Here is a 19,494-nt window from a genome sequence, read left to right on the forward strand (position 1 = left end):
TACGAGGGTAAAAGTCTCTCCTTCTAACAGACAAATAGCAGTCACGCACGTATTTTTTCAGTACAGAACGTGGGACGATACAGTCGTACTCTAGAGAGGTGACACATTCAGCTGCAGCATTAGTCTTTGAGAGCACAAGGAAAGCCAACACAAAGGGTGTATATTGGTTAGAAATTGAGGAATATAATCTATAGCCGCAGGACACTGTGATATATGATACGTGGGCGAATAGTAAATGAAGACCAGAGTCGTGGGAAATTCTCAAATTTTCATCCATAAAGGAAAAGAAAATAACACGGAATAGAATTTAATGCATTTGGGTTCAGTGGTTTTGACCAAGAGGTTGCCAGAGTGTCATGGTACAGGTCTGAGACATGTGACAAGACGCCACATCGACATACGAAAAAATGCTGACAAAGGCTGTATTCAGCACAGGTGTCTGCTAAGCTGAACTTAACTACTTCGATTAGAATGTAAATTTAATTCCGCTCTTTTACGGTTCTTGATTATTCTATCCATGCGTTTTCCGGCTGTTGGTAATCTGTCGTCCATCACTGTGGTACGAAGTGTTGGGTCATCACCAACACTTGCTACCACAAACCAGAGGAACAGGGAAGGGATGACGACCTTCCTAAAGGGCAAGTCAGTAGCCTAGGTTCCTGTAGAATGGGGACCTGTAGACTAGGCTCCTGTAGACAGGGGACCTGTAGACTGGGCTCTGTAGGCTGAGGTACTGTAGATTTAGGGCTTATAGACTAGGGTCATGTAGATTAGGGACTTATAGACTGAGGTCTATAAGGGTCATTTACAATAAGGACCTTTAAACTGGGAACTTTTGGACTTAGGACCAGTAGACAAGGACCTACAGACATAGGGACTTGTAGACTGAAAACCAGTAGACTAAGAACCTAAAAATGAAAGCATTCTCACTTGACACACAACCTCTTAAAGACACAAAGCAAAACGGAGTTTAGGAAGATGATGCTTCGTAGGAAACTCGAGGGCAGTGTACCCCCACAGGTTGAACCCAGTCCCCAGCTCAAAATGAGGTGAGGACGCTTCTCCATGTTGTACCCCGCCCGGTTTGTTTATACCCACATTATGCTGATACATACACATTTGCACCACGGTAAGCTCGTACTTAAAGTGATACGAGCGAGTGCATACTGGCGTGATGATGAGCTCCTCAGATATATACCCTAGCGCCTCTGCCTCCCGGTAGCCGAAACACAGACGAACCTTTTGAGAAATGTTGCGACACACGGTGGCTAATGTGTGATGTTGACATCTTCAGAGATGGATTAAACTTTTTCATGAAATCAAAATAGATTGAATTATTCTGTGAACACACACACACACACGTTTGTAAAAGCAGGTAATTGCATTTAGGTAACTACATACTCATGCACAGATATATATATATATATATATTTGAATCGATGTCAGGCTCAAGCTGATTAGCATTTTCATTAATAATGTTTCTTTATACATTTATTTTTTCCTAAACCATCAGAAGCGTCAGCTGCTTCCAATTCGGTCGTTATCAGTGATCTCAGAATAATGAACATGGTTCATTAGGATCCTCGCTGAACATAATTTTACACGAGAGCATTTATGAAGTGTATGATGGAGGCATGATAGAAGCTGACGAGGCTGGCAACTGCTAATGCTACTTCTACGACTACTGCTACTACTAATGATAATCGCTCTGCCATTCTAACGTACAATGTATTGACGAAAGTATAAAATCTGAGGAGAGGAAGGATAGATGTAGGTAACTGGGTCACAACTAGCCACCTGACCACCTCTGCTGACAGTGGGGTGCACACTCTAAGGGAACATTAGTTTAATGAATTAATATCTGCTGAGGACAAATAATCATTTAATATTGACTTCTCTCTCCAGCCCAACGAACTTTCTGATATACACACACGAAAATCAGAATTTAAAGTCTGGAATCTTTAAGATGTGTCAATACTACTCTGTTTGTTGCCATATTGGGGAGTTTGTTTGTTTTGATCAAAGGTATCGAGTATATGATCCTCTTCGACTCTTCCCTTGATTCTCTTATGATGATGAAGCACTTGACTCGTCTCCCTTGTTCTGATGTTCTTTCTTCGTGTTCTGAGGGATTATTATGCAACTAATAATGGTGACACACTGTTCGCTTTTGTGGCAGGCAATTGCTAGAGGTAAGTAGGAAATTTTGCGAGGTGAGAACGGCATTCGTTTTATAGGTCCGTGGGATGACTTAACAGAAACCTGTTCGCAAGAGATGAATTTCATTTGATAAGATTGGAACACCATGGCTGGGGAGAGGATTAGATGGACACATTAGAAACATGTCTAGTAAAGTTAGAAAATGAGTTGTTTTGAGTAAAGTTCAGAGAACATTGACCCCAACCCAAGTGTCGTCCTGACAGGGACGAATGACCAATCAGGTGTGGGGGTCAGGTCAGTGCAGTCTAAACATATGGCTCGGTTCAAGGAATGGTGTTGCGCAAGACCAGCATGAAATCGAACGATGAACTTGAGGGCTATGATGGTAATGCCGAAAGTGGAACTTCAAAAAGAAAAGCGCCAACTGCATATGTCAACTCGGAGAAACCCCGACATAATCGCTCGAGCCGAGACATGGAGAGACACTGTAAATAACCATTATTAACTAAACTAGCCATAAATGGATATGTTACACTTACGGAAAGTTAGTCATAGGAAATAGAACTTTACTCTCTCTCTCTTGAGAAAGAATTATATGTGGCCATAGTTGATGAGGGGGAGACTGAACTCTATGATTTAGTAAGAGTCCATATCAAAAACGAATTTATATATATATGTGCATGTATATACATTTATACATATTCGCCTTATCCCGCGTTAGCGAGGTAGCATTAAGAACAGAGGAGTGAGCCTTAGAGGGTATATCCTCACTTGGCCCACCACTCCGTTCCTTCTTTTGGAAAATCATAAACGGGAGGGGAGGATTTCCAGCCTCCTGCTCCCTCCTCTTTTAGTCGCCTTCTACGACACGCAGGGAATATGTGGGAAGTATTCTTTCTCCCCAATCTCCAGGGATTATATATATATATATATATATATATATATATATATATATATAATCTTTGTGATTGGACGCGGCACCAGGAACTCCCCTGCCCTACCCTACTGCTAGTTCCTGAGCCTCGCTTACTCTTTTGGTCTCAGAGGATGTGATCAAATATCTTAATGTTACATTAATTGTTCATGTATCTTTATTTTTCTAAGATTATTTTACGTTGTACACGACACAGTTGAGTGACCTTCTTTTGCGCCAAAGCCCCGTTGTTGTTGTGGTTCTGATGATTTGGAGACGAGTGGGATGTTTAAGGATAACACTGGCAATTCGCAGAACCTTACCTTCCTTGTTGCTATGGTGGTAACTGTAATCGTTAAGTGACATGAGTTTATAAGTAGCTACACAAGCTTATCAGAACTGAGGATGTAGAATTGCTGAATGCTTTAGCTTTACTTTTGGACCAAAGGTTGTGATACAGGTTATTACTTGCAAGTAGTGATTGATTCTAGTTTGCTGAGGAATTACTCATCGAGATTCTTAATGATGAATATTGCATCAGTAATTGTTCTCGTCCCTTATAGACGTGGACTAGTTAGTCTTCCTCATTGCTGGTAGGCATTTACGTGTATAGTACGTCAAGGTAGTGTCTTGCATGTCACTAGTATCAGCTAGTGGGGAAATCCTTCGTGTAATTCTCTCTGCTCCGCTAAAGCCCATCTGTGCCACGAAACAATATTATGGTACCATCATCATGGATTGCGTTGGCCCCTTAACAAATGGTAAACCTGGGGTTCTGCAATTATCAGCCACGTTGGACGATCAGAAGCCATTCCCTTAGGTATATCTTCTACAATCATTGTCAAAACTCTCACAGATCTTCTTTCAGGTTGCTATCCAAACTAATCGGTTAGAAATTCACTTTTGGTCCGTTTCGGAAAATTGTGAAGCAGTTGTCGGTAAAACCTTACATGATAGCGTCCCACCCTGTACACAAGGAGCCTGTGAGAGACTCTATAGACACTAATGTTAAGGAAATTTTGTATGGAGAATGATAAGGATTTAGGACTCTACGGTTGCTAGAAGGGAAAGTAAACACACTAATGTTAAGGAAATTTTGTATGGAGAATGATTAGGATTTAGGACTCTATGTTTGCTATAAGGGAAAGTAAACCAATCCTTCTAATTTTCACTATTTTTGATTATTGGTTGTAATATTTATGCTAATCTTGAACTCGAATTACAGCACCCGATTACATAGCGGTTTAAGATTTCATTCCCACCAGGGATCATATAGTTCTTGGCTCAGTCACCACACTGATGTCCTTTTTGTAACACAGTGACCTGCCTGATGCTGTGCTGACATTGGTGTTGGACTTATTGTCTTAATGACACTGCTGATGGACCGTTTGTCTTAATGATCTTGGTGTTGAAACCTGCTGTCTTGGTGACCCTGGTGTTGGACTTGTCGTGGTTACCCTGGTGATAGACCTGTTGTCTTGGTGACCCTGGTGTTGGACTTGTTACAAGTGCAAAATTATACCAGGGTGGGTTATCATGGCGTCATAATATACAGCTCTATGATACTTTGGGATACAGTTCTATAATGACAATATATTCTAATGGGATAGATATTCTGTAGCTTATATAGGGTAGAGCTTCTCTCTGATGCCATTGGCGCAGTTACTCTATTGTATTGCAAGGTACAGCTTTTCTTTACTTTACTGCTATGGGATATAGCGACTCATTGGTGCCCAATAGATGAAGATATTAGCTCCATTCATAATAATTCATTATTAAGATTTTTTCACTTTTCCTTAAATACAAGTACTATGATCACCCCCGTGTACACTTTAGGTTTAATAAAACCAACAATGAATTTATAATCAACATCTTTAATATCCAATAATTCAGTGTCCTGGATCACCTCAGAGAAACATTAAGAATACAAGTTTTTTATTATACATCTCCTTTGGTTTCGGCTGACTTGAAACTATTGCCGAGACGCGCGCGGGCCAGGTCGGGGGCGCAGAACACCGAGTGGCGGCAGAGATGCTGACCCGTGTACAACCTCACTCACTCTCTCACCTCCCATGGGTGGCACATGTACTACCTTACTCTTATTCTCCCTCTCGCCTCCCATACGTGGCATACGTACTTCCTTACTCTTATTCTCCCTCTCTCACCTCCCATACGTGGCATACGTACTACCTCACTCCCTCTTTCACCTCCCATGGGTGGCACATGTACTACCTCACTCTCGCACACTCCCTCTCCTCCCATGCGTGGTAATGTACTGCAACACTCCCACACACACACTCTCTCACCTCCCATGGGTGGCACATATACTACCTCTCACACACCCTCTCATCCCCCATGGGAGGTACATGTACTTCGTCACTCTCACACTCCCTCACCTCCCATGGGTGGTACATGTACTACCTCCCCCTCTCCCTTACCTTCCATGGGTGGACATGTAATATTACACACTCTCTCGCCTCCCATGAGTGGCACATGTGCTGCCTCACACTCTACCCTCACCTCTCACGTCCCAGGGTCATGGCTGCCACCACCTACCCATTCTAGCATCCTCCTGTTGGCAAGTGCTGCCCTCACAGCCGCAGGGACAAGCCAGACAAGGCTGAGCAGTGCCAAGGCTGGGGCCCGGGTAGCGCGCGTCACACGTCCGTCACTGCAGCTAATGGTACACTGACTAGCAAGACACAGTTCATGGGTGTGTGTACCCTCAACGTGACCTGTTCACTGTAGCCTCTGTTGCGTCACGACAACTTAAGCCTCGTTATGACTCGTTTGATGGTGATCTGCTCAGTGACGTTTAGAAAGTTGTTATACAAACGTAACCTAAGTTTAAGGCGAAAGTTTCTGAACGAAAGAAATTAAACACACACATAAGCGCGTGCGTGCACACACTCAATCACACTCTCGCTCTCATACACACACACACACACACACACACACACACACATCCTAGCCTCGGCCTCCTTGTGGTTAAGTCGAGTGCGAGAGGTCAACTTTCGGCGGGGTTGTACCATCGTCTCTCGACAACAGAGTCTTCTGGAAGACCTTCTCTCTAAAGGAGTACATCATTCCTTGCTACTAGAAGTAGAGCATCCTTATGGCTGCAGGAGCTTCTTGGAAATGGGTCTGAAGTAATAGAGGGAGCCTTTCAAGAAAGGGATCCTTGGAGAAATCACATATGTACAAAGAAATTTGTGTTAGTATGCGTACATAAGAAAGGCCCTTGGATTTGAATTTGCTGAGAAGGGCAGGTATTGGGTTGTCTGATCATCACCTGGTGGAGGCAAGTGTGAAGATCTGTAGAGGCTCTAGGAAAAGAAGAAATGATAAGAGTAAGAAGAGGGTAGTGAAAGTGTTAGTTTGGAAAAGGGGCTTGTGTGGAAAATAACTAGGAAAGATTAGGTAAAAAACGGCATAAGGTGAGAGTAAACAAAACAGGGGGAGTGAGAAGTGGGAGGTATTTAGGGAAGCGGTGCTGGCATGTGCGAGAGAAGTTTGTGACATGTGGAAGATAGACAGTGGGCAGGTGAGAAAAGTAGAGAGTGGTGGGATGACGAACTTGCATGTGGAAGAGAAGAGATGTATATGGGTAGTACTTACACAAAAGGAGTACTAGTGATTGGGAGACGTACGAGAAAAAGCGGCAGGATGTCAGAAGGAAGATAAAGGCCTGAAAAAGAGCAAGTGAGACCTGGAGTGTGTGAGTATCACTAAATCTCGGGGAGAATAAGATGTTTTGGAAGGAGACTGATAGTGCGAGAAAAACAAGAGAACCAATGGGAACATCGGTGAAGGAGCCAAACGGAGTTGAGGTGGATAAGGTGGTTTTCCAGAAATTTTATCAACAGAAGAAAAATACCAAAAGTTACAGATATTAGATCAGGGTATACATTAAGCTTACCGTGGAAGCAGAAGTAAGTCATAGGATGGCTGAAGGTGCGAAGGTCCTTGGAGCGCTGGGGAGTGTGAAGAGAGACCTCATCATCTGGGGGGGGGGCGATAATGGGTGTGTTTGAAGGTATAGTCGCCCCATTAATGTTGTAAGAGCGTGGGTTACAGAGGAGGATGTATGTGTTTGAAATATGTTTGAGGACAATCTGTGGTGAGAGGTGTTTGATCGAGTGATAAAGTGGAGAGAGAGAGAGAGAGAGAGAGAGAGAGAGAGAGAGAGAGAGAGAGAGAGAGAGAGAGAGAGAGGTATGGTAATTAGAAGTGCGATTGAGAGAGCTGAAGAGGGTGTGGAAAATGGTTTGGACATATGAAGAGGATGAGCGAGGAGAGATTAAGAAAGAGGATATATGTCGAGAGTGGAGAGGACAAGAAGAAAGGGAAAATCAAATTGGAGATCAAAGAATTGAATGAAAAATATTTTGGTTGACCGGGACCCGAACATGCAGGAGGGTGAAGTACGTGGACAAAGATAGATTCAAATAGAACGATTATCATCATGCAACCACAAGACTTTCCAAAGGGTTCCTGCAGTATTGAGGATTCACTCCATGAAGAAGCAGGGAAATGATGGCCTCCTCTTTCAGCAAAAGGGCCCATATGTAAGACGACTACTTTCCATCCAGTAACAGTGATACAGAGTTGCTAAAGGCGACTTCTCACATCCACGGTGTAACCATCTGCCGATGGGGTCGGGGTATATATATACACACTGTCAGAATGACCAGATAACCATATTTTTTGCCAGATTCTGTAGGAGCGTGTGCAGAGGACAGTGGAGCAAGTGTGAGTGATTGTGGGTAGCAGGGTAAGGCTGGGTAAGACCTGTTAGGCGGGACGTGCACGTAGCTCTGTGCGCTCATTAGATGTCTATGTGCTGGAGCATTCAGCTGTAGTATCCTGTCTTGGCACGTGTTCTGACTGTCGATCCTTTTTCATTGTTCCTTGATTATTATTGCGTCGGCAACGTCTCGGCGTCTTGTGTCTAGTTGATGGCGTAGTATCCTTGTAGATTTAACAATAGTCTTTCGTGTGAGGGTTCAGTGTTATGATTCCTGGCGACATGTAGTTTGATGAAGCCTTCTTGGAGGTGGAGGGGTATGTTGACATCCACACAGAAACACGGCGCATCAAACAGACCCTAATTAACAACGGCTACAAGAACTACGACTCCGAGAAACTGAAATTCTTCGCGCAACACAAACTCGCGGAGGTAGAAACTCCAGGAAACACAATACACTGAATATATTACCGCTACCAGATGTAAGTAGGACAGATGAACGCGTATAATGAGACAGCGTCTCCAGAAACGTCAATAAAGTCAAGTTAGTTTCGTACTACAGAAGTACAACCAGCTGTATAGAAAACGAGACACGTTACAAGAATCCAACTTTGTTGAAGAGTTAAAATGTCGACAAAGAGACTGTGAACTTTTGACCAGCAGGATCTACGAGGGAGACACAATCTGCACACTGTCCAGAAAACTTGCACTACATCTACAAGAAGGATCGATTAAACTACATGACACCAAGATGCATAACACTGCCCTCACACAGGACAACTGTTAAGTCTCCAAGAATACTCCGTCGTTAACAAGATATAAGACTCCTACACATCGCCGAAGCATCGATCATCTTCGAGGAGCAACAGCCTAGAACTTACAACCACAACAAGAGGCAAGACAGGATACTACAATTAAATGCTACACAGCACGTTAGAACCAAAGAGCGCGTAGAGCTACACCCTCGTCTGTCTACAGGCATTCCCCAGCCTCACTCTGCCACCCGCACAATTACTCCCACCTGCTCGACTGACCTCTCCACACGCTCCTGAAGATGATTTGATGATTGAAATTGTAAAGTTCGAGGCAACCTTTCCAGCCATGTAAACAGATTTAATTACATACTTGAAAAAATCGGAAAAAAAAGTGGTCATTTTAACAATGTTTACAAGAAGAGTTGCTATCCACACTTATATATATATATATATATATATATATATATATATATATATATATATATATATATGTATAATCATTCATTCAATTAATATAAAGCCGATAGAAAAGTTGAGTCTTAAATGTGTAAATACTCCAAAAGAAAACGTGAAATATATCGGCCTATTCTAGCCGATAACAAGGAAGAGGTTGTTATAAGGGGAACGCCTTCACCGATATACCCGATAACCTTAAAGTAACTCACAAGTAGTTTTATGTACATAGCTTAAAGCTGTTTACCATATTCCAGGCACTCGCATGTCAAGTGCTTCATGATGAAAGATATATTCACAAGCTTTTATCAACAATGTTACATCGTATCACTACGTTGGCTGGAGCCCTGAAATAGGAGAATCACAATTGAGAATATTGACAGAGCCTCATTATGACAGCAGTGCGTTCTAGTTAATGCACGTACTCACGTTAAGCGTCTTTTTGTTTTTTTAATGTACACTCGTTTAGGGTCCACGTTTAAGAGCACCTTCTTCAATGTTCCCATTCATATACATATATTTCACTACATCCCTTTGTCCATGTTTATATAGTCTTTAGCTCCACGAACATATAGCATAAGCTTCTGTGTGGGTCACCGGCACCATATCGTACATGTTACCTTTATACAGTTGAGATGAAGCAGAAGAATAAGGGGTCCCACCGCTTGGTGTCTGGTGCCTCCTTACCTCACCACTCATGAGCCTCACTGCCCGGTGTTTGGCGCCTCTTACCTCACCACTCATGAGCCCCACTACTAGGTGTCTGGCGCCTCCCAGCTCACTTCTCATGAGTCTTGACAAGTGATGCTGCTGCTCTTGACTTTATGATCCGATGACGTAACATTCACGACTCTTAATATTTCATGCTTGTTTTTTTTTTTGTACACGACATATATATATATATATATATCCATGGGTCATGACCCCTCATGACCCATGGCGCCTCACTACTGACTATGGAGGGACGTCCGTCTCTCCTGAAAATTTCTACCTGCTGTTGTCATGTCTGATGACTTTAGCTTGAACATTTCGAGGGCCCGACTGACGGCGCCCTCACACACGTCATCCCAAGGTGAGGCCACTAAGCTCTCGATGGGCATACCCAGGTTGAAGGAGTTCGACCTACAGAGGTGCAGGTGGGAGAAAGGAGGCGGATCACTGGGCTGCATACTCAACGACCTGCCTCGAAGTTTCCAGTTTAAGGCGGCTATGTGGTCGTTCTCATGGTGCTTGTGGGAGGCGTCTTCTTTATCCGCCTCGCTGTTTTCGCTGAGCATACTGCCGATGTCGCTGCTGGTGGAGATGGACCGAACGAACACGCTCTTCTCGTCCTCTTCTTCCTCGTTGATAGCTGACAACTCCGTTATGCTCTCTGACGGCGAGGGTTTCACCTCGTCTGTCGTGTCCTCTGAGACTGTCGGGTTTTCCTTCGCTATTTCCAATTCGTGCTTTTCTGAGAGTTGTATCTGAATCGGTTTTTCTCCTGTGTCACTGCATCCAGTCTCGAAGGCACCACAGAACATGTGAGTTGACTCTATGGTATCTGAAGAGGTGTCTGTGGCGCGTACGGTGTGATCTGACTCCACAGTGTTGGTGCTGTCCATACTCTCACTCCTGCTGAAGATGCCGTCGTCGACAGGTTCCTCCAGTGAGACGTAAGCCTCATCCATGTCGGTTCTCTTCTCTGTTTCTTTTCTATGCGCGATTGTAACGTTTGATGCCGATGGCGAGTTTTTTGGCGATTCTTTCGTCTCGGATGGCTGGCTATTTCTAGGCGAAACTTTTTTGTAATACGTAAGTTCCTTGACGCTCTCGAGAGACGAGGCGGGAGAAGCATCACTGCTGTTCGACCTCGTCTTGTTCACCTTCGTCTGTTTGGACGTGGACGTGCTTCTGGGTCTGCTGACGTCAGCATCACTGTTTTTGTTTTTGGTATTCTTCGTTCTCTCCTTCTGGTTGACTTTACCTTCCCCGGAGTCGCGCCTTCGGGTATTGACACTACTGCCCTTCCCAGAGCCTCGCCTCTCAAGCTTCTCCTGACGTTCTTGTCTCTCCAGTTTTTCTTGTTGTCTCTCGTGTCTCTCCTGAATTCTCTGTTCTACATGTGAGACAGACCCTCGCCTCCTAGTGGGTGACGGGGCCTGACAGGAGGAAGACGGTTTATCCACAGGTTTATCAACAGGTTTGACTACTTCGCTATCAGTCGTCTGCTGTTTACTGCGAGGCGACTCGGTTCGTTGTTTGTCCTTCTCTTTCTTTCCCTTGCGTCTTCTGTGGGTCTCCCGCTTTATCCGCTCTGCTCGACTCATCTTTGGTACCTTCTGAGTGAGTTGGGATTCGGGTTTACTGTGTCGGGAACATCGTTTGTTACTGGTGCTCGCGCTTCGACCACCACCTGACCACCTCCCGACAGTGGTTCCTCAGGTATAGTGCTACCCCGACGCTCTTCTTTGATTCGGCCTCTTGGTGGTGTTTTGCGGTGGCTGTTGACGGCTGTGTTGTAACTGGTGATGAGATGGTTATATTCCTCGTCGTTTATGGAGAAGCGCGAGTCGAAGATGCTTTGTCGTTCGTTGCACACATTTGGCTCCGTCCCGACCTCATCTATCTTATCAATGGATGCCAGACTTTTGTACAAACGTCCAGATACCCTGTTTTCATCGAGCATTGGCAACATGGGAAGGAAGACATTATTACAACTTTTATATAATGAATCGTCTTGGTTCAACCAGTTGAACACTGATAAGGCTTCTTCGGAATGTGAGAAAGATTTCAGGGCCCATAAGTCTTCCCGGGACCTGGAAAGACCTAATCGACCCTCCTGAAGACGCTCGCGAGATTTGGAAAGCACTTTCCTTTGATTCGACATCTGCATCCTCTCGAACAACACTTCGCGAGATTTGGACAGACTTCTGGCGCGATCGAGCGACTGCCGTGACCCCCCGCGGTAGAGCGAGTTGGTAGAGGAGTGGGTGGAGTTGACTGCAGACGTTCTCGGTCCAGTTAAGGGGTGGATGGGAGGCAAACCGATATCTCGCGGGGAGGAACTCATGGGCGTGAGGACAGTGGGCGTGTTGTTGTTAGGCGTGAGGTCGGCGGGAGTGGTGTTGGTAGGGGTCAACACCAAAGGAGTGTTGCTGAGAGAGCCGCAGGATCTGGCGTAGAGATCCAGACCGCTGGAGGATGTTATTATATCCGACAGCGCCAACATGAGAGACGGGGAGTGAATGTTGGTAGTCTTGGTGTGTGGGCGGAGAACATCACAGGGTAAGGAATGAGTCGTCGTGGGTCCAGGTGAGGCTGTGGTTGTGGTGGGAATAGACAGTGACGAGGTCGGTGACGTATGGACAGGTTGTGGGGGAATCTTTGCCTTGCTGAGGTCGGCCTTCATCCACGAGTGTTCAAGGCACTCGCGGGCGCTCATCCGAGACCTGGCGAAAGAGAGAGAGGGACTTCAATTAAGGCAAAAGCAATTCACAAACTATATCAATGTCAGTGGAGCAAATATCAATATTCCTTTGACAATCCATCTAGAGTAAAGTTTTAAGAAAACAAGAAATTCGAGGCATCATGTTTGAACAAGACACCTATAGAGAAAATTAAGGAGTGATTTATAATCTCAGAATTAGGAAAACCATGTCACAGTTCAACATGAGAGGAACATCATACTGGGGTTTGCGAACTAAGAGCTTCTTGATGAAGTCGATGGCCTCGGCAGAGATGTCCTCGAACAGTTCCTCAGGGAAGTCGAGCTCTCCCAGCGTGATCTCCAAGAAGGTTTCCTGATCTGTTTCGCCACCGAACGGCAGAAACCCCGTCAGCAGCACGTAGGTCAGCACGCCCAGGGACCTGTGGAGGACAAGGCTGAAATCAGTTGATAATATCCCGTATATTTTGCGTTGTCTGTGCCACCTGACCAGCTGCGCAGATGTGTTATCTCGGGCATCACGATAACCTGTTACCCTCAACAGGAAACATCATTAAAGAAAATGCTATCAAGATATATCCAAGCTTGTCTAGCACCTACTACCTCCACCAGTAAGTAGCTACCCCTTCCCACAAGGAGGCACCACCTTCACAAGTACCCATGAAACTGGCCAAACATACTTTTACCCTTCGTTATCCAATATAATCTGAGGTCGAAACGTGATTTATGGGACTTGTTTTTGGGAATTGCTTCATATCTCCATCCTTACAGTCGACTCTCTCTCTCTCTCTCTCTCTCTCTCTCTCTCTCTCTCTCTCTCTCTCTCTCTCTCTCTCTCTCTCTCGACCAGGGAGGTATATTACCAGTACTACCCGCCTGCGTATCATGTGGGTTAGTGACGGTTGCGCAGCCAGTGGCTGTCAAGTGTCATTCCTTTACTTACCTCAGTTTTTTGTATTTTTTTTTACGACTGTCTCCCCGGCCACTGGCATGACTCAAAGGCCACTGTCTACCCTATCACTGGCATGACTCGGGGGGGCCACTGTACCCCCGACCACTGGCATGACTCAGTGGCCACTGTCTACCCTACCACTGGCATGACTCAGGGGCCACTGTCTACCCTACCACTGGCATGAACAAAATGCACACGTACATTGATTAGTGGTAATGCCTAAGATGGTCATCTTCGCTGACCAGTAACTAGCACACTCACCCACGTTGCTCACAAACTACCATCATTGACACTCACGTTACTCACACATCCACGCTCATTACCTCCACATTACTCACACACTCGCGTCGTGTAAACCTGCTTTAACTCGCCTACCCATTCTTATAAATCACTTCGCTAATATGCCCATGACACACACACACACACACACACACACACACACAAGTGTAAAGCTACCTTGAGTACACACACACACACACACACACACACACACACACACGTAAGTCACTCATATCCTCACCTGTCATGTCATTAACATACCCGTGTCATTAACAGGCTCAGGTCACTCGCAGGTATACCTAACTCTCACAATCATAGCACGCACACACATCCACATGACATCACTCACCCACTTTACTCACACCCACATATTTCACACTACCTCATCCTTTTAAAGTGGTAAGTCAACTTCGTCACCACGATTCCCGCGTCCTAACCTAACCTAACCCACATAACTTCACCTAACCAAATATAACCTTACTAGGAAGTTCCCTTAGAAGATATCTAGGCTATTTATCTATCAATGGAGCGACATACTTCAAGAAGTAATGCAGGTAACTTTTTTATATGTATACTACAGGAAAAACTTGGCCACGTCTACTGGGAGTACGTAGATATCTTTCCCGTTCACACTTTTAAGTGTAAATTCCAAGCATTGTGCTCTTTGCGTGGTACATGGCATCTCCTCCCGCTTTTTTTTTTTTCTCCTACCATCAGTTGAGCCGGAGGGAGAGGTGGTTGAGGAGGTACCTTATACCTTGCTGTACAGCTTCCTCCCTATATAAGACTGACTCCTAAACTCTCCTTATGCTTTGCTATCCTGTTTCTATCTCATTCAAGACTGTTTCTTGGACTCTGATTCTTTAACTCTCACTTTCTTAAACACTTGGGATTCCATTCTCTTCTTTCTCATCACTAACACGGACCTCGCAGTGCTGCCTCTCCTGATGATCTCTCCTATGCGACTCGCCTCTGGTCCTCCTCTCTGTGGGATTTTGGAGAAAATCTTATCGTAGCCCTGCACATATCCAAAGCATTTGACAGGGTGTGGCATATGTCTTTGCTTTGCAAACTCGTTTCCTTTTTTTTTTCTTTCTGCTTCTCTCTGTTCCCTCTTGTGTTGTTTCCTCTCTAACCGTTCTACTGCAGTGGTCGTTGATGGAGCGATTTTCCCTTTCTATCCTATCACCTGTGGCGTTCCTAAGGGTTCTGTCCCATCACCTACATTCTTCTCGCGATGAACCACCTTCTTTCTTCTACTTCTAACTTCATCTATTCTTATGCTGATGAATCTACTTGACATACTTCAACTTGCCCTCCCTCCTCTTTTTTCTAATGCTCGTTTTCTATCTCGTGCTGAGCATATATCCTCTCTCAGATCGGCCGTGTGCAGTATCTCCGAATACGGAAGCAATAACTTCGATTTAATAGAGCTAAAACGCAAAAGCTACTTGTATCTCTATCTTAGTCATTCGTTCTATACAGGAACTGATTTAGTTTATATTCAGTGTAACATTGAGGTTAGTAAGCCTCGTCAGAATAAACTAGCACTGTTTGTATCTGTAATTACCGACTGATACTGTACAGGGTGGGAGTTTTTTCACTCGTGAAGCCACATCTTGTGAACCATCTCTATTGCCATACAACTGTAGCAACGTCTGTATGTTGTCTGGCGTTACTTTTTCCTCATTCAGTTTATTTCATTCATCTGTTATTCTTATATCATATAAGTACTTCTATCCAACCCTTCTAACAAGCTTCTTTAAAGTCATGTTATGTTCTCTGCTTGTTTTATCCCTATATCTATCGAGAAATTGTTCACTACGTCATCAGTATGGTTTATAAATTCAAAAGTGGTGATCAGGTCACCCCTCACTCTTCTTCCATGGTGAGGAAATCTAAGACATTCAGCCTTTCCCTTTTCTTGTAAACCAGTTCTCTCAATTCTGGTCCCATCTCTGTTGTCCTCAGTCTCTGTTGTCCGTCTGTCTGTCTGTGTTTTAATTTTATGACAAACGGTGACAGAGGTCGTCAGAGCACACCATGTTGGGCATCTGGCTGGGCAGGTCAACTGATATATGACTCATAAACTTGTAAACTATCTAAATTGCAAGAATCGTTGCCTTGCGATTTGGCAGTGTTTCTTTCCCTTCCTCGGTTCGAGTCTCCTTTCAGCAGGATGTCAACCAACTCTATCGCGTTGCCTAGGATGTTTTTCCCATCTATATCATTCCCAGGTGGGAGGAACGTGGAGGTACCTGCTGCAGGAGGAGGAGTGTGCGTGCAGGAGGTGGCCTGGCCTGGCCCGGCCTCCTGCTACAGGTAACGGTGCTCACACCTGACGTTGAAGGACCTCAACTGTTTAAAGACCTTCCTTATATGTCACTCCAACCAACACCCGCCCTCATCCTACTCCAACAACAACACCACCACCACTATCATTCTCCACCATCCTGCACCATCATTATCCCCACCACAACACCATTACTATTACCTCACAACCACCATTATCTTCTCCATAGTCACCACCATTACCGTGCTCACCATAAAGCTTCACCATCCCCTATCATCATCCCGACCAAGATCCACCATCACCATCATCCTAACCAAGCCTCACTCTCACCAACCATCATTACCACCACCACTGTCACGACTATTACTATCACGACCACCATTAACACCAACAGCAGATTCAACCACCCAATCACCAACCACTATCACCATCAACACCATAAAAATCACCCTCACCGCCACCACTGCGGGAGAAAACTGAGCAGATAAAGCATAAGTCCAAACATAAACATCACTACTGGCAAATAAATCACTTCAGCATATCTAGATTTAGGTTTGTAATATATATATATATATATATATATATATATATATATAATATTTATTCATTTATATTTATCATACTTTGTCGCTGTCTCCCGCGTTAGCGAGGTAGCGCAAGAAAACAGACGAAAGAATGGCCCAACCCATACACATGTATGTACATACACGTCCACACACGCACATATACATACCTATACATCTCAACGTATACATATATACACACAAACATATACATATATAAACATGTACATAATTCATACTGTCTGCCCTCATTCATTTCCGTCGCCACCCCGCCACACATGTGTGTCACATTTCTGTATACTTGCACAGTCATTTTAGAACTCTTGTATTCTTTCAATTTAGTTGTTTGTATCGTATAAGAGTGTAAGTAACCCCAAATGTATGAAGTTTACTGGCTGACGAAATCAGAAGTGGGCCACAAGTTCTTCAAATGAGTTACATTGAGCCATCACCTCAAAAAGGATGGGAACCATTGTCTTGGTCATTCTCCTCTCGCTCAGCCTCTCCATATACCTACCCTGGACGGCCATCTCAGTCAGACTGCGCTTGTGAACTCTCTCTCTCTCTCTCTGAGACTTACTCCTTGCACGTTCAACCTGCTTTGTGCCATATATTTTCCTTGGGTATCCCATTACCAACACGTACACCCTAATTCCTTTCAAAACCCAAAACCCCGCATCTATACAACACTATCGGGAGTACCATACCATTAAACATGCCCATCTTTGCCCTAACAGGCAGGGAACATCTTCCACTGTCTGCATAATGCACTTATGACCTTAATCTCCTCTTCCACTGTATGACTCATTTCAGTCCATGGGTTCCATCTGTTACCACTCCTTCCACTCCTCCCTCATTAAAAGTCAAAGCATCATGTCTCATCTTCTGCTGCTGTTGTTGTTCACATGCTCTTCGCAGCTTTCTCATTTTACACACACTCCCAGGCTCTGTCGCCAGCTTTCGCAGTCTACAACCAGAACAGTGGCACTCGCTAAACAGGGACTGATTCACCTCCCGTCTGCCCATCCCCTGCGAACTGTTGATCCGCTCATCGCGCCAAGAACCATCTGGGTTACCCCTCCTCACAACCCTCTGCGAGAAGAGATTAAACAGCCATGGTGACATCGAACATCCGTGACAAAGACCCACTGTAACACTTTCTCCCTTGCTACTTGTACACATGCCTTACTATCCCGATAAAACTCCACACACAAAATGGTCTCGCTCTCTCTCTTAACCCACCTTATGCTTTGTCCAGATCCATAAATGCCACATACACATCACTCATTCTTTCTCCATTTACGTCTCTCGCAAATTCTTCAAAGAAAACACTTGGTCCAAATAGTCTCTACATTTTCTGAAGCTACTCTGCTCCTCCCGCATCCAGATACGCTGTTCGTCACCACCCTCTCAACCACTACTCTCCAATACACCTTAAAAAACATACTCAACGGACTCGTAGCTGTTATATCATGTATATCTTACCGCAGGGTTAATTCTAGTAATTTGATGCATATCTCTCTGCGGTTCATCATTACTCTTATCCAACTTCTCTTCTGCTTTCTCTTGTAAACCTCCCAGGCAGACGTATTCCTTCCCTGCACATACCATCCTTAAAACTCCCTTTTTTGTTTCGCTTGTGATCTAATTTTCTCATTCCAACACTCGCTCTCCTTTCCCATATATCTACATCCAACTTTTCGCATGCCACACGCTTCATTAGTACGTTTAAGCAATGCTTCCCTAAATACCTTACACTTTCTTCTTTACTCTTAGATTCATTTTGGTATCATCCTATGCCATTCCTCACTCGGCCTGTCTCACCATACCTCCACACAAGCCACTTTTTCAAATCGGCTTAATTTCACCACTTCTTTCGCACATTTTGCATTTCCTCTTTACCTGAACCCACAACTAATGTTTACACGCAGCTCCACCGCGAGATTATCAGACGATCCACCTGACGCCCCTCTAAGCACGTTCACATCCAACAACCCTTCCTATTCACGTCCGTCGACTTGCACATAATCCAATAATGCCCGTCGGTCCCCAATCCCAGTTATGAATGCATTTCTTTTTTCTTTTTTTTTTGAACCACGTATTCCCTGTCACCAATCCTCCGTATACAACTCGACAAGCATCTCCGCATTATCAGTTCACACAAAGACCCAAGTTCTACGGTAATACCCTCTATGGCCATATCACTCAACCTTACATTCATGGCCCCTGACAGCTATGATCGGTTCCTTACACCGAGACCGACAAAGCGCTCACTCATCCTCTCCTAAAATTCACCTTTTCTTCACCATTCTTCTCTCTATCAAGCACATAAGCTCTTAACAATCTAAAGTCTCGTGAGCAACATTCATTCTAATCTATATAGGCGTTGAACTCGCTCTCTCGCACACATAACCACACTCCCACAATTCATTTCGTTTATCAGACGTGCCTTCCCTCCTTGCCTTCTCGTCCTCTCTCTAGCCCCGGATTTTTACTCCCTTCCTCCTCAACTTCGTTTCACTCACAGGTAGAAGAATATCAGTATTCCTCTCATCAAACGTAGCGCTTTCCGCTCTCTTCTTCTCACCCGTGTTGCATCTACGCACATTCAAACACCCCAGCCTCATCTATCGAGGACAAATCCCCCGCCCTTGACTCTTCGTTCCGTTCCTGTCTTTAGAAAGTCATAATTCAAGCACACCGCTACTTGCCCCTTTGCAAGTCGCTCGATGCGACACGCAGCTCAATTACACATTGGCTCCACATCAGGGGATGCCCCTGTGAGCATACAAACAACCCTCCTGGCATATCCCCTTGAAGAACGATTAGCTCCCCACCAAGAAGGTCGTGTTCTACATACTAGACTCGCTGTACCTGCCCGCAGGTTGCAATCGTGTCCCGTCTCTGGGGCAATGATGAGGTCATGCCGAAAGTCTTGTTTACATGTACGTA

The 19,494-nt window shown here is 44.7% G+C and overlaps 2 protein-coding genes across 3 annotated transcripts in view; one reads left to right on the top strand and one right to left on the bottom strand.

Moving 5' to 3' along the window:
* The window catches only part of sina (seven in absentia), a 271,097-nt gene that overhangs the window by 18,969 nt on the left and 232,634 nt on the right, over nt 1–19,494 (top strand). The gene's annotated exons all lie outside the window — the stretch shown is intronic.
* The window catches only part of LOC139752132 (uncharacterized), a 203,406-nt gene continuing 188,839 nt past the window's right edge, over nt 4,928–19,494 (bottom strand). Inside the window, exons 6-8 of the mRNA XM_071668052.1 lie at nt 12,698–12,877; nt 11,465–12,459; nt 4,928–11,423 (exon numbers count right to left, since the gene is read on the bottom strand). Of these exons, the coding sequence (XP_071524153.1) occupies nt 9,976–11,423; nt 11,465–12,459; nt 12,698–12,877 (2,623 nt within the window). The 3' untranslated portion in view covers nt 4,928–9,975. The remainder of the gene's footprint in view (nt 11,424–11,464; nt 12,460–12,697; nt 12,878–19,494) is intronic.

This window comes from Panulirus ornatus, chromosome 12, assembly GCF_036320965.1.
Source record: "Panulirus ornatus isolate Po-2019 chromosome 12, ASM3632096v1, whole genome shotgun sequence".
In the NCBI taxonomy this organism is placed as follows: Eukaryota; Metazoa; Arthropoda; class Malacostraca; order Decapoda; family Palinuridae; genus Panulirus; species Panulirus ornatus.